This window comes from Arabidopsis lyrata (genome assembly GCF_000004255.2).
Source record: "Arabidopsis lyrata subsp. lyrata unplaced genomic scaffold ARALYscaffold_8, whole genome shotgun sequence".
NCBI classification, from domain to species: Eukaryota; Viridiplantae; Streptophyta; class Magnoliopsida; order Brassicales; family Brassicaceae; genus Arabidopsis; species Arabidopsis lyrata.
In genome coordinates, this window is record NW_003302548.1 from 21,012,302 (window position 1) to 21,027,499 (window position 15,198).

General features: G+C 37.9%; 3 protein-coding genes and 1 long non-coding RNA gene across 9 annotated transcripts; 2 read left to right on the forward strand and 2 right to left on the reverse strand.

The window, feature by feature from the left end:
* Nucleotides 1-333: 333 nt before the first annotated feature.
* LOC9300931 (glutamate-1-semialdehyde 2,1-aminomutase 1, chloroplastic) lies at nt 334-2,676 on the forward strand. Its single transcript, XM_021030225.1, has 4 exons — nt 334-672; nt 1,029-1,202; nt 1,278-1,922; nt 2,044-2,676. The coding sequence occupies exons 1-4, from the start codon at nt 490-492 to the stop codon at nt 2,464-2,466; spliced, it is 1,425 nt and encodes a 474-aa protein (XP_020885884.1). The 5' UTR covers nt 334-489; the 3' UTR covers nt 2,467-2,676.
* A 624-nt stretch (nt 2,677-3,300) lies between these two features.
* Nucleotides 3,301-4,770, forward strand: LOC9300932 (putative inactive flavonol synthase 2). Its single transcript, XM_002864811.2, has 3 exons — nt 3,301-3,915; nt 4,067-4,394; nt 4,471-4,770. The coding sequence occupies exons 1-3, from the start codon at nt 3,527-3,529 to the stop codon at nt 4,684-4,686; spliced, it is 933 nt and encodes a 310-aa protein (XP_002864857.1). The 5' UTR covers nt 3,301-3,526; the 3' UTR covers nt 4,687-4,770.
* A 1,948-nt stretch (nt 4,771-6,718) lies between these two features.
* LOC9300933 (flavonol synthase 3) lies at nt 6,719-12,457 on the reverse strand. The gene is given in 5 exon segments (XM_021015844.1): nt 6,719-7,156; nt 8,046-8,234; nt 11,632-11,770; nt 11,889-11,993; nt 11,995-12,457. Coding segments are annotated over 5 exon segments (891 nt in total). The 5' UTR covers nt 12,234-12,457; the 3' UTR covers nt 6,719-6,937.
* LOC110225825 lies at nt 8,266-11,621 on the reverse strand. 6 transcript variants are annotated; one of them, XR_002329961.1, is made up of 12 exons: nt 11,049-11,621; nt 10,791-10,888; nt 10,608-10,647; nt 10,484-10,499; nt 10,201-10,298; nt 9,881-10,034; nt 9,732-9,801; nt 9,502-9,601; nt 9,347-9,385; nt 8,938-9,246; nt 8,813-8,867; nt 8,266-8,344 (listed from the first exon to the last, which is right to left on the reverse strand). It is a non-coding gene; the product is annotated as an uncharacterized LOC110225825 (long non-coding RNA). The 6 variants fall into 6 exon arrangements; XR_002329957.1 differs by having other exon boundaries at nt 10,374-10,499; XR_002329958.1 differs by having other exon boundaries at nt 9,732-9,808; nt 10,374-10,499.
* Nucleotides 12,458-15,198: the final 2,741 nt, after the last annotated feature.

A 15,198-nucleotide genomic window follows, 5' to 3' on the forward strand; every position in this document is an offset into this window, starting at 1 on the left:
AATAAAATCTCCATCTTACAATACTTGTCGTATACATATATAGAGATCAATCACAACCTACAAAATAAATTATCATATCCATCAAAAGTATTACTACGAAAATTAAACCGTAATAAAACAAAAATCAAAAAATCATTTTTAAATTTATTTTTACATAAACCGAATTAAGGTTTATAATTTGTATTTGAGTTACAACTTTTAAATTTCACACAAATTCCTTAGTTTGAAAAAGCACCCAAAGTTATGTATCATAACACAAATATACGAATTATACGAAATTGCATAACACAAATATATTTATATTTATTTCTCATTAAATCTTTTGACTTTGACTTTGGTATTCGGGTCGGATCCACCCGGATTTGACATATAAAAAAACCCGGTGGCTGGCCATCGCCTTATCTTGTTGACTCTTCTTCAATTAATCAGAAGCCCACCCACTTCGATTACCAACTCCGACCGCCAGAGACAGCGAGTTTCAGAGCAAAGATGTCGGCGACGCTTACAGGATCGGGAACTGCTTTGGGGTTTTCGTGTTCCTCAAAGATCTCGAAAAGAATTTCTTCTTCGCCGTCTTCTAATCGATGCTGCATCAAGATGTCTGTTTCCGTCGACGAGAAGAAGAAAAGTTTCACTCTTCAGAAATCCGAGGAAGCTTTTAATGCTGCTAAGGTATATATATATATATATATATATATATATATATATATTGACTTCGTCCGATCGTTTATTCCTTTTTTGTCACAATTCATGAGAGAATCTGAGTTTAGAATGCAAAGTTGTCTCTTTCGGAATCGAGTAATTGTCTGAATTTCAGGTTTTCAGTGTTAGAATCCTGGCAATGTAGTAGTAAGAACATGTTTATTAGACATGAAGTCAATTTGAATCTTTGTCGCAAATTCTTCATAAAATGATCAAATTTTGATTCACTTTACTGAATCATGCCTCTGTTTTGTGCATAGAAATGTGATTCATTGTTACCTTATAATCCTGATTATTGAAAAAAATGGGTTCTTTTTTCATGAAAGAATCTAATGCCTGGAGGTGTGAATTCCCCTGTTCGAGCCTTCAAATCCGTTGGTGGACAACCTGTTTTGATTGATTCCGTTAAGGGCTCAAAAATGTGGGACATTGATGGAAATGAGTACATTGACTACGTTGGCTCTTGGGGACCAGCTATTATTGGCCATGCCGATGATGAGGTACCGTTTCTCTCGTTTCTTTACTTGAAGTTTCTCAAACTAGTATATTGATCAAATATCAAAAATCTAGTGCAGGTTCTTGCAGCTCTAGCTGAGACGATGAAGAAAGGAACAAGCTTTGGTGCTCCTTGTCTCTTAGAGAATGTTTTAGCTGAGATGGTTATATCAGCTGTTCCCAGCATTGAAATGGTTCGATTTGTTAACTCTGGTACTGAAGCTTGTATGGGAGTGCTCCGTCTCGCCAGAGCTTTCACTAACAAAGAGAAATTCATCAAGTTTGAAGGGTGTTATCACGGTCATGCTAATGCCTTCCTTGTTAAAGCTGGTAGTGGTGTAGCCACTTTAGGGCTACCGGACTCACCAGGTGTCCCTAAAGCAGCTACTTCAGATACTTTAACAGCTCCGTACAACGATCTCGAAGCTGTTGAGAAGCTCTTTGCAGCGCATAAAGGGGAGATTTCTGCGGTTATTCTCGAACCTGTTGTTGGTAACTCCGGATTTATCCCTCCTACACCGGAATTCATCAACGGTTTACGCCAGCTTACTAAAGACAATGGTGTTCTTCTCATCTTCGATGAAGTCATGACCGGCTTTCGTCTAGCCTATGGTGGAGCCCAAGAATACTTCGGAATCACGCCTGATCTAACAACTCTTGGTAAAATTATTGGTGGGGGTCTTCCCGTGGGAGCATATGGTGGGAGACGCGATATTATGGAGATGGTAAGATCTGGCTCGAGACTTTTAACAAATTTCAAAAGTAGGGGTGGCCATTCTGTTTTTCGGTTTGTTTTTTTCCGGTTTTGAAAAATGCATCAATAATGTTTCTGTTCTTTTCTTGTAGGTTGCGCCCGCAGGACCAATGTACCAAGCAGGGACTCTAAGTGGTAATCCGCTGGCAATGACTGCAGGGATTCACACGCTGAAGCGGCTAAAGCAGGCAGGAACATATGAGTATTTAGACAAGATCACAAAGGAACTAACCAACGGAATCTTAGAAGCTGGAAAGAAAACCGGGCATCCAATGTGCGGCGGTTATATAAGCGGTATGTTTGGTTTCTTTTTCGCAGAAGGACCGGTCTACAACTTTGCAGACGCAAAGAAGAGCGACACGGAGAAGTTTGGTAGGTTTTTCAGGGGAATGTTGGAAGAAGGTGTTTACTTTGCACCGTCTCAGTTTGAGGCCGGGTTTACGAGCTTGGCTCATACTCCCGAGGATGTACAGTTCACGATTGCTGCGGCTGAGAGGGTACTCAGTAGGATCTAGAATGTTCTATAAGACTATAACCCAACCCTGAGTCTAGTTTCACAATCTTATGCTTTTGATGAACGGATGGAATAATTCTTGTGTAGTGAGTTGAATTTTGTTTTCTTTTGTTTCGTCGATAGAGGTTGAGGTTTTTGTATTGTCAGATCATCTGTTCTATTAATGTAATGGTTTTATGTTATCTGCTAGAGAAATATTGCTTTTCGATTATCTCGAATACTAATGAAGAATTTAGCTTGAAATTATTTTCATTCAGCACTGCATAGGTCGATTTTCGCATTGCTCAAACCGACATGTCGAGTCAATGTTTTGGAATGACTTTGGGATGTCTTTAGCTTGTTGATCTAAAACTGAATAAGGTTCATGAGAAATTTGAGAGCGTCAAGGTGGTGTAGCTATTGCAGGATATGGATTGGACCCAAATTTAAATCTCTGTGACGAAACCAAACAATTTCCTTAGAGAACCAAGGAAGAAGAAGAGGATGGTGAGGGATTGGGTTTTAAAAATTGAGGAGTACAATTGTAATCTAATCTTCCATTTTTGTTAGTTTTGTACATTTCAAGTAGTCAAGCTATATGTTGGAAAAAAAAGTAGTCATGCTATATACCTAATTTATGCAAACAATTGTGCTATAAGTACAGTTTTGTAGAAATATGTGTTCTTATGAATGATTTAAACATGATATTTCAATATGTGATTGATGTAACCTTTTCTTGTTGGCAGTCTGTGATTGAGGTAACCTTTGACAAGAAACCTCAATTATCTCATCTTATCAAGTAGATTCAAAGGATATCATTAGCACAATGACACAAACTTTAATTTATTTATTTTTTTGATAAAGGGATATGAATAAGGTAGTAGGTGATTACTTAGGTGGTGTCGTGAGATTTCGAGTTGTATATAAAACATTTGCATAAGGGAGTAGGTGGTTAGGTAATTTAGTGAATATTATTTATATGTAAGAAAATAAACAACACATACAGTTTATCTTAGTCAAACAAGACGTGACAAATAGCAGTTTGGTCTGCGTCCACCACATATTTCCAGCGAGCGACCATTATGGAAATCGAGAGAGACCAACACATTTCTTCACCATCTCTTCTCGCCGAGACGATCCCTATTATCGATCTAAGCAATCTTGATGAAGAGCTAGTGGCGCGTGCGGTGGTGCAAGCGAGTGAAGAGTGGGGGATTTTTCACGTGGTTAATCATGGAATTCCGTTGGATCTGATACGGCGGTTGAAGGAGGTTGGTACACAGTTCTTTGAGCTCCCGGAGACGGAGAAGAAAGCCGTAGCGAAACAAGATGGCTCCAAAGACTTTGAAGGTTACACAACGAATCTCAAGTATGTAGAAGGAGAGGTTTGGACCGAGAATCTTTTTCACAGAATCTGGCCACCTTCGTGTATCAATTTTAATTACTGGCCCAAAAATCCTCCTCGATACAGGTACTACTAATCTTATTTGTTGTCTACTGTCTAGTTAGGAAAAAAAATAACAAAGAATGAAGCATTTTAAATCTAACTATTTACGTTGAATATGAAAGGAATAAACACTGAAAACAAGCAAATTTTGATTGTTGGGACATGGCAACTATAGGGAAGTGATTGAGGAGTACACAGAGGAGACTAAGAAGTTATCAGAGAGGATTTTAGGGTATCTATCAGAGGGATTAGGGTTACCACGTGAGGCCTTGATACAAGGTCTCGGCGGCGAATCAACAGAGTATGTAATGAGGATGAACAATTATCCTCCTGACCCGAAACCAGATTTGACTCTAGGAGTGCCGGAGCACACTGACATCATCGGAATCACAATCATTATAACCAATGAAGTTCCAGGGCTTCAGATTTTCAAGGATGATCGTTGGTTCGATGTCCACTACATTCCCTCAGCCATAACCGTCAACATTGGCGATCAGATAATGGTTGGTTAGTCGAAGTTGTATGATTTAATTAATGAATCATTTGGTTTTTGAAGTTTTTTTCTTTTGGAATTTGTAGAGGCTGAGCAATGGCAAGTATAAGAATGTGTTGCATAGAGCCATAGTGGATAGGGAAAAGCAAAGGATGTCATGGCCGGTTTTTGTGGATGCTAATCCTGATGTGGTCATCGGACCATTGCCGGAGCTCATTACCTGCAGTAATCCCTCAAAGTTCAAGCCTATTACTTGCAAGGACTTTAAGTACCGTAGGCTCCTCAAACTTCCTATCGAGTGAACTCAAATATATTGAGTCTTGTGTGTTTACTACATATTGTTAAATGTTAAATAAAGAGTGTGTAAAAGAATTGATATATTTATATTTTGTATTCAAATTTCATAAAATAGTAAAAGAAATAAATATTTTTTTTTTTGGTAGGAAAAGAAATAAATATTTTAATGATGTAAGCGAATAATTTAGCTGAAAAATATATTTTAAAAACTTATTTAAGAGTGGAACGAGAGATGAAACGTTGATTTGATAGCTAATAAATGTATATATATTATCATTGAATCTAGAAAATTAATATGTATTGTCACTATTAGTAGAAAAAAACAATGACGAGAATGACGATTAATTTCCGTTTAAAAGGAAAATAAAAAAGTGGATTCTCTAATTTTTACTTTATTTGGTGATGCTGTGTTCTCGAATAGGTCCGCTTAGGGGTGGACATTCGGGTATGCGGGTCGGGTTCGGGTAAAACCCGATCGGATACGGGTCTTTCGGGTAGAGGAGTTTAGGACCCAATAGGGTAAATCTAAAATATCGGTTCGGTTTCGGTTCGGGTCTAATCGGGTTCGGGTCGGTTCGGGTTTAGATTTTTAGAACCGCTAAATACCCGAAAAAATCGGGCACCCATCGGGTTCGGGTATTTTATACCTAAATACCCAAAATTTTACCAAATACCCGAATTTTACCCGAAATTTTACTCTAATATCCAAATTTTATCCGCAATTTTACTCAAATATCCGAGTTTCACCCAAAAATTTATCCGAATAACCGGAATTTTGTCCAAATATTTAAAAAATTTACAAGCATCTCGCGTATAAATATATTTAGTCTTAAATATATAAATATAAGTGCATTTAATTTTTGGTAATTACTCTCGGATATTTGGATATAAATGTATTTAGCTCAAATATTACATATATATAAAGTTTTTATATGTATAAGTATAAGTAATTTTGGGTAATCGGGTACCCGTTCGGGTATCGGGTTCGGATCGGGTTTTACCCTATACCCACGGGTACGACAATACAAGACCCAATAGGGTAAATAGCTAATATCCGTACTCACCCCGAACCGGTTTTTTCGGGTCGGTTTCGGTTCAGATACTTGGGTACGGTTTTTTTGCCCAGGCCTAAGTCCGCTTAATAAGATGACAAAAACATTGTAAGGTTTTGCATTAGTGCGTAAGTGGTGATATGAATATGATTGGAAGTTCTGGAACGCTAGAAGATATTAAAAAAACGTAAGCACCATCCACTAAATTTGATTTATGTGACGATGGTCCAACAAAAGTTGTCAGTACAATAATTGTAATAAGCGCATAACTTCATAGGTGTCGTCGTGAATATTTTGTATAAAGGTTATCGTGTATCTCGCGCAATTGAATTCTTTTTTTTTTTTTTTGTCAACCAAATCTTTATTAGAAACTCATGTGATATTAATTACTACTTGTCTTGCAGGAAATGAATTACGTACCAATTGATGTAAAAATGTTGTGGAACTAAATTTTGCAATAAAAACGATATTCCGCGAAGAAAAGAAAAATCTGTTTTTTGTACTTCAAATCTTCAACCACAACAAATTTTTTTTTTTAATTTTATGCAAAATGAGATTCGCCATGATGTTCCATCGTTTCGTTTCGACAGTACGTAGTCCAGTATTTTGCGGATTATCATCATTTTTGTAAGAGGATCCTGTTTGAGACGGACATAATTTGGTTTGGGAAAACTTAAAAAAACTAGCTTAAGTTGCATGAATAGTCTGATGGAAAGAATAACTGATTAGCAAAACTATTGAAAATCCATGAAGTATTGCTGTTTAAACGTTTTTTATTTATATGAATTTTTTTACATTTTTACGGACCCAACCACATTAATTAACCAAATACGTTGCTTTCTTGTTTATTTTTGCCCTATAACTTAAGAGCATATCCATCAGTTACAAGGATTTCTTAACAATATATATTATTATTTTAATATAATTTAAATAAATAATTAAGTTTTGATTTAAAATATGAAAGTAAAGACTAAAGAGCATCACCTGATAAAGATACACCCCATGAATATCTTAACAATAAATAATAAATGCAGTTTCAACGTTACATTCCAAATTGATTAATATTCAAATACGTAAACACGCCACACACACACAATGCTGTAATTTGATAAATAGATAAAACTTATTAAGGCAGACGAAATAACCCAATAAAGAAAAAATTTATTCATGATCTCTCATCCGTTGATGGTATTATGAGACTTTCTCATTCGAGAAGAAGCTTCTTAAGCTTACGAAATTTGTAATCTTTGTAGACGTAAGGCTTAAAATTGGGAATGTTCTCATCACCGGTAATTAGCTCTGGCAAAGGTCCGAAGACGTGATCAAGGCTAGATTCCACAAAAACCGGCCACGAGATTCTCGTCTTCTCCTTATCCATCTTCGCCCTATGCTCCACACTCTTATACTTCCCATTGCTCATTCTCTGCCAAATTCACAATTCCAAAATAATTTAACCCAAACTTTATATGGAACTTGAGGATCCGTGCTTTAGTTCAGACTAATTTATAAGACCTATGAAAGAGCTGATTATTATTTTCATTTAAATTCAAAGTATACACAATAAGTCAATAACCTACCATGATTGAAACATTAAAAGATTCTAACATGCATGGTCTCCTCAGAGCCGTGCCTAGCATTGTATAGAGCAGAAGCGGTATTAAAAAAAAGACCTTAATTCAAATACAAAAAAAAATACTGTAAAGTAGGAACCAACATAGTCCAAATAAACAAAACAAGAGTAAAAGCTAGAATATTGATTCTAAAACGCAACTTTTTTCCCTTTTGTGCTATAAAATCATTAACCAAACTTTTAAAATCAACGCTTTTAACCAATTTCCTTTCGATAGACAAAAAAAAAGCCAAATCGTTCAATCTTTTTTGTGACATACTCGACCGAAGATAAAACTTTATTAACTTCAACTTTGAAAAACTTTTTTCAATATATGAAAAAATTCAACTCTAAAATTTATTAAAAAAGAAAACTGTAATACTAATTACTAAATAAACATACTTGTGAATTGTGATCAATCAATAAAGAAGAAAAAAAGCTTAAGATGTGACTCTTGAAAAGTGGCAGGGAAAAGAGTAAAAGACGTGATGTTTAAATCTGTTATTTTGATAAGCCATCGTGACTTTCTTCTTTCTTATACAAGTACAACACAACAATGTTTTCTATTGGACCTAATATAATTAATAAACATATGAAAATGAAGGCCTTAAAATTTTTTTCCAAAATAATGGCCGGAAGCGAATGTTTCTTTATTATGCACATAGCCACGGGCCAGGGTCTCCTAAGTTCATAAATTTCTTACCAAGAATTGATCGCCGATGATGACAATGATCCCGGAAGTGGTATACTTGGCGTCGATCCATTGGTTATCTTTGAATGCCTGAAGTCCTAAAGCCTCATTAGCGACTAGGAGTGTGATTCCATTGACATCAGTGTGATCGGGAGCTCCCACGACCAACTCCGGATCTGGACACGGCGGATAGTAATTGATCTTCATTAGATACTCAACCGTTTCGCCGCCTAGACCTTCCTTCAATGCCTCACGCCTTAAACCTAGTCCTTCTGATAACCATTTGTTGAAGGTTAAGTCTCCGATTGAACCTGCAATTGAGAAAGAGAAGATGATTAAGAATCAAAAGAATTACAGTGAGGAGAAGAAGAAGAAGAAACTTGGTTGAAGAAGAAGAAAAGCGTCGAAGAAGAAGGGAGTCAAAGAAGAAGAAGAAAAGTCAACAAAAAGATTATGGGCTTAGGGTTGTTTTTAGTAATGGGCTCCGAATAAACTAAGGCCCAAATGAAAAGAAAGAGTGTGTTGTTGTCTGAGCTAAGTACTAAGTTAGAAAAGGGTGTCAAGTCTGAACAGTTAAGAGTGGTTGGAGTCTAATGATGGAGTGGATTGCTTGTGTAAGTGAATCTAGATTGTAGAAGTAAGATGAGAGAGTAAGGGTAAGTGAGTAGCTACTAGCTAGTGAAAGAAAACTTGTATAAGTATGTGTATGTGTGTGTCCTTGTAATAAATGGAAGTATGAATGAAAAATCTTAAAAAAGAAAGAGAGAGTTTAAGAAAACCTGAGTAAAATTTGAGACTTGCAACATGGTATCAGAGCACACTTGATCTTGGAGCCTGTTCAAAGAAGAAGAAATAAGGAGGCAAAGAAGAAGCCGTAAGAAGAGAAGAGAAGAATGACACTTACCTTGCAATCTTCACAACTTGTTGCTGTTTTTGATGGACAGAACTATGAGTTCTGGGCAGCAAGAATGAAAACAACCCTGATGAACAAAGATCTGTGGGAGGTAGTAAAAGATGGAGTTCCAGATCCGGGATCTCAGTCACCAGAGACTCCAGGAGCAGACAAGACCAAAGAAGCTGCAAACTTGAAGGCACTCAAAGCTAAGGATACTGCAGCTCTTCAAATTCTTCAACATGGAGTGGCAGATGTGGTGTTTGACAAGATTCTCTCAGCAACCTCAGCACATCAAGCATGGAAGCTGCTAGAGCACTCCTATCAAGGTAATGAGAAAGTTAAAACTGTTAGACTTCAGTCTCTAAGAAGAGAGTTTGAGAATCTGAAAATGAAAGAAGGGGAAAAGGTTAAAGCTTACTCTGATAGGATTCAGGCTGTAGCAAATCAGATGAGGGCTCTAGGTGAAGGAAAATCAAACTTTGATTTAGTAGTGAAAATGCTGGCCTCTATGCCAAAGAGTTATGCTGGTCTGTCATCTTTAATGGAAGAAACAAAGGATCTAATGACAGTTACCTATGCTGAGCTGGTTGGATCTCTTGAGGCACATGAGAAGAAATTCTTTCCTGAGGATGAAGAAGAAGCAGAAGGAGCCTTCCATGCACATTTTCGAAATCTGAATGTGAAGAGCAAAAATAAGGAAAACCAAGGTCAGTCAAGTTACAGAGAAAAGAGGTGGTGTGATTACTGTAAAAGAGATAATCACAATGAAGATGTTTGCTGGCTCAAGAGTGGAAAAATCAGACCGAATTTTAACACAAACAGAGAAACCAGAAGCTGTTTCCGCTGTGGCAAGGTAGGTCATCTAATAAATGACTGCAAACTCAAGAATGGAGAACAAGCTCAAGTTACTCAAGAAGACAACGAAAAAGAAGAAGAAGAAGAAGAAACCTACCATATGTTCACAGCAAGACAAGAGGATGAAGAAACACTAGAAGAAAATGTCTGGCTCATTGATAGTGGATGCACAAATCACATGACCTCACAGGAGAAACTGTTCATTAACCTCAACACAAGCTTCAATGTTCCTATCCATGTAGGTAATGGAGCTGTTCTGACCACAAAGGGAAAGGGAGACATTGAAATCATGACAAAGAAGGGCAAGGGAATGATCAAAGATGTTCTACTAGTTCCAAAGATTGCCAAAAATCTCTTGAGTGTCTCTCAAATGATTGAGAATGATTATGAAGTTAACTTTGATCAAAATGGTTGTACCATTCATGATCCCGCTGGAAGGAAGATAGCTGAGGTGCCAATGATCAAAAAGAGTTATCATCTTAAGATGCCAGAGAATGAAGAAGCAACAATGGTTGCTGCAAAAGAAAAGGTGAAATCATGTTGTCAAGGAGCTGGAGACACTAAAATTGCAAATCAAAAAACGTTGCAACCTTGGTGTACTAAGAAGAATGTTGAAAACAAAAACAAATCTGTGATGTATCAAGCTAAGAAGCATGGAGATAAAGTTGTGAAGGGAAAATCAGTGATTGAAGTTAAGAACCAGAGAAATTCTGAAACTGGAAAAGAAGAAAACAAAGTTAGAGAAGTCAAGGATGTGAGTCCAGAAAAAAATCTGAAGAAGATGGTGTTAAACAGAGACACGGTGGAGAAAATTGAAAGCTCACCTGAGATTAAGAGGGAGAAAAAGTGGACTAGAGAAGAAATCTGCAAAAGGAAGGCAGAGAATGATCAAGAGACAGAGACAGAGAAAAAGAAGCAAGCGTCAAAGTTCAAAGGGTTTGGAATTCAAAATTTGGAAATCATTTGCAAGGGTGAAATTAAAAACAAGGAAGAAGCAAAGGGATTACCTCCGGTTGGAAAAACGAACGTCATCAAGATTGGAGACATGAGCCTTCATCCAGATTATGCCATCAAGTTTGGCGACATAAATTTCCATCCTGATTATCTGCAAAAGAAGATCAAAGTGAGTCCAACTGAGAATGAAGCAAACGAGAACAAGACTGAGAAGAGAATTGTTCAAGAGGGAGCAACAAAAATTGAAAAGGGAAAAGCCGTTGAATCCACTGGGATTGAGAGCAAGAGGGAGACTGAGAAATCAAGCTCACCGATGACTTATGCCGATGTCTTGAAAAGCTCGCATCCGATCAAGCGAAAAGGAACCAGTAGTGGCGAAGGGAAGATATCAAGATTCAAAATCCTAACTTGGAATTGAGAGTTTCAATCGAAAACTCAAGAGGGAGTGTTGAAGGTTAAGTCTCCGATTGAACCTGCAATTGAGAAAGAGAAGATGATTAAGAATCAAAAGAATTACAGTGAGGAGAAGAAGAAGAAGAAACTTGGTTGAAGAAGAAGAAAAGCGTCGAAGAAGAAGGGAGTCAAAGAAGAAGAAGAAAAGTCAACAAAAAGATTATGGGCTTAGGGTTGTTTTTAGTAATGGGCTCCGAATAAACTAAGGCCCAAATGAAAAGAAAGAGTGTGTTGTTGTCTGAGCTAAGTACTAAGTTAGAAAAGGGTGTTAAGTCTGAACAGTTAAGAGTGGTTGGAGTCTAATGATGGAGTGGATTGCTTGTGTAAGTGAATCTAGATTGTAGAAGTAAGATGAGAGAGTAAGGGTAAGTGAGTAGCTACTAGCTAGTGAAAGAAAACTTGTATAAGTATGTGTATGTGTGTGTCCTTGTAGTAATTGATCTTCATTAGATACTCAACCGTTTCGCCGCCTAGACCTTCCTTCAATGCCTCACGCCTTAAACCTAGTCCTTCTGATAACCATTCCATGATTTTCTCCGATAGCTTCTTTATGTGACTTGCGTACTCCTCATTCACTTCACTGTCAAAATCCATCATAGAAAACGATTAATTATTCTAGTTAATTAGTTTTGGATGACTAATGGTAAGTTTCATAAATTTCGTTAAACCAGTTGACAATGAGTGGACTGCTCTCGTACATGTACTCTCGAGGATTCTTAGGCCAGAATTTGTGGTTGACTCTAGACGGTGGCCAGATGCGGTGAAAGAGATGATCCACCCATGCGTTTCTACCTTCAAGATCTGTCCAAGGAGTCCTCTGGCTTCGCTACGGCTTCCTTCTCTGTCTCCGGTAGCTCGAAAAACTCCTTCCCCACTTGTTGCAACCTCAGTATCAGCTCGGTCGGGATTCCGTGGTTAACCACCTGAAATATCCCCCACTCTTGGCTCGCTTTGACCACCGCAATTGCCACAAGCTCTTCATCGGGACTACATAGATCAATGACGGGGATGTCCGGAGAAGAAATGTGTTGGTTTTTCTCCATCTCCCATGGTTTTCAGTTTCACTCTTTTCTGCTTCGTTTTGTACGAAAGAGTTGATCGGAGGGAGAAGTTGCAATATGAATTTTAAATAGGGGAAGGTGGTGAGGATGATTCGGGTTGTCTGTTGTTTTATTATTTAGGTTAACCCAAATAAAATTATATTTGAATTTAATCAGTCAGATGACTATTTTCTCTAATCACGTATCTTCTTCTCCACATTTTTTTCCTAAATGATTGGTGACTTCCCTCAATATAAGATTGGGGCAATTAGGTGAGTGACCAATTTCAAACAGAAAATTAAGAATATAGCACACTAAAGCCCAAAACAAAGAGAATAATCATTGGGCCTGTGGATATTACCTGAGTAGCCTCCGTACGTGACACGCGCTATCTCCCTGGTAAAAAGAAGGTCGACGTGTCTGGTCTACAAAAGTAGGCTTATAGTAACCTGCCAAGTTGCACAATTTGTCCAATCAGTAACTTAACCATGCGAAAAAACTTACTTCTTTTGAATTTTAAATTCCCCCAAGAAAGATGTGCGGCTGAGATATTGTACTGCAGTTATTAAATAGACTAGTGAGGCTCTTTTTACTTGCAGAGTACTATCTCCATCTGCAAAAAGAATGGATGATGGGGAAAGTAGTTGGACAGTAAATTCAAGGCATCGAAATACTCAGGTAAAAAGCATAGATTCTAGATTCCTTTTATTCATGTTCTAAACATAGTATGGAATTTATTGCTGCAGACCATTTAAGAACTCATATATATACTTAGCTTTTACACAGATCTGCCTTTACAAACAAGTAAACAATGATATAGTTTCCATTTTTATAGATCTGCTAACCAAACCTAATTTTCTTTATGCGGCAAAGCTTTGTACTAATTTTATAAGTTATGTGTAATCCAAACAACATAATATATAACCTAAAAAATATTTACTCTGTTTTGTCTTTGTAGATGACGGCTCAGGATCATGTTCTACTCGTTATTGGAGAATGGGTGAAGGTGGATTCATTTATCTGGAACTTTGAACCTACAACGGTGGAGGGGAACCGGTTCCTTCGCCTGCGGGACTCCATGACATACAAAGAGCTTGCAAGTAAAGTTAAAGAGAAGCTGGGACTCCGAGCACATGACGACGTTATAAAAATGTCATACCAGTACCCGTCATGGATGGAAATAGACGAAGGCAACAGATCCTCGCCACAGTACATATGTGAAGATAAGGATGTTGAAGTTTTCATCAGAATGAGGCGTTTCATTGAAGAGGTTAACCTGTGTGTCACTGTGGTGAAGAAAATAACATCCCAAGAGGCTAAGCCAAAGAGGAGGGAGAAGCACTGGCTGCATTACGTTTCAGCAAACAGTGATAGTGATGGAGACTCTTCAGAGGATGAATATGATGCCGACTGGCATGATTTTGCACTTAGTGAACACACAACATCACCACAAGAAGGACCTATTGTTGAAGGTGAGACAATTAGATTATGCTCTGTCCCAACAACTGCAGGAGGCATAACTATCCGAGAAACAGAACCTACAATTCGCCCTGCTGGTCCTGCTTGTAAACCTGGTGATAAAGGCAAGGGAGTACTCCTGTTCCAAATCCTACAGAAGTTGATAGTGATGACGAGCAGGAGAATCAAATTATTCTATTTTCACAGCCAGATATACCCTCCAGAGTTGAATGTAGCCAAGCAAGGGTGAATGACACTATCAATTCATCACGGGTAGCTGTACGAAGCCTTGTTTCAGATTCTGAATCAACTGGGAGCATTGACGGTGATGGAAATGGAGCAGAACATGTTCCATGTGTGATGTGGGGACGAGTTCAAGAGGCATTGAACAAGATGCTACTAGACAAGAGTGATGATCCGGCCTTATTCTGTCGCGATGCACCTCCTGTCTTTAATGATGGAAAAGGTGCAGGTACAAAAGAAACTTTTTAACTATACATATATGTCTACATAGTACATCCATTTTTAATGTCAATGTTTTCACTACCTAACATTATTATCTAATTGTGTAGATGTTGAAACTGCTTTGGCGGATATAAACTATGAAGGAGACAAGCTGTTTGTCGGACGTGTGTTTAAGTCAAAAGCGGATTGCAAGCTGAAGATTGCTATTCACGCAATCAACAAGAAGTTCCATTTTCGCACCACTAGGTCAACTCCTAAGTTCATGGTCTTGAAGTGTATTTCAAAAACCTGCCCATGGCGGGTTTATGCAGCAAAAGTGGATGCATCTGAGAACTTCCAAATCCGTCAAGCCAAACTGACGCACACATGCACGGTTGATGAGAGGCGTAGCTACCACAGGTTAGCTACAACACAGGTTATAGGTGAGATTATGTAATCTCGATTTGTGAATATTAAAAGAGGTCCCAATGCTGCTGTCATTCGCAAGTTTCTGCTAGATGATTTCCACATCAACATTTCATATTGGAAAGCATGGCGTGCAAGGGAGATTGCAATGGAAAAGTCTATGGGTTCTATGGCTGGAAGTTATGCTCTGTTACCGGCATACATCGCTTTGCTTCAGCAAACTAACCCTGGATCACTTTGTTTTTCGGCCCATTCTGATGATCCAAAAGGTCCTACACGTTTTAAATACCAGTTCATAGCATTGGCTGCATCCGTAAAAGGTTATCAATACATGAGGAAGGTCATTGTGGTCGACGGGACATCAATGAAAGGGCGATTTGGAGGATGCTTACTGTCTGCTAGTTGCCAAGACGGGAATTTTTAGGTTTTTCCCTTAGCATATGCTGTCGATAATAATGAGAATGATGAAGCATGAGAGTGGTTCTTTAGGCGGTTAAACGTATTTGTCCCTGACACAACCGAGTTGGTTTTCATATCAGACCGCCATTCTAGCATTTACAGCGGTTTAAGGAAGGTATAAATGATTAACCAATTTTACAGATAGAAATTTACAAAATATTAACCTCTGTTTGGCTATGTA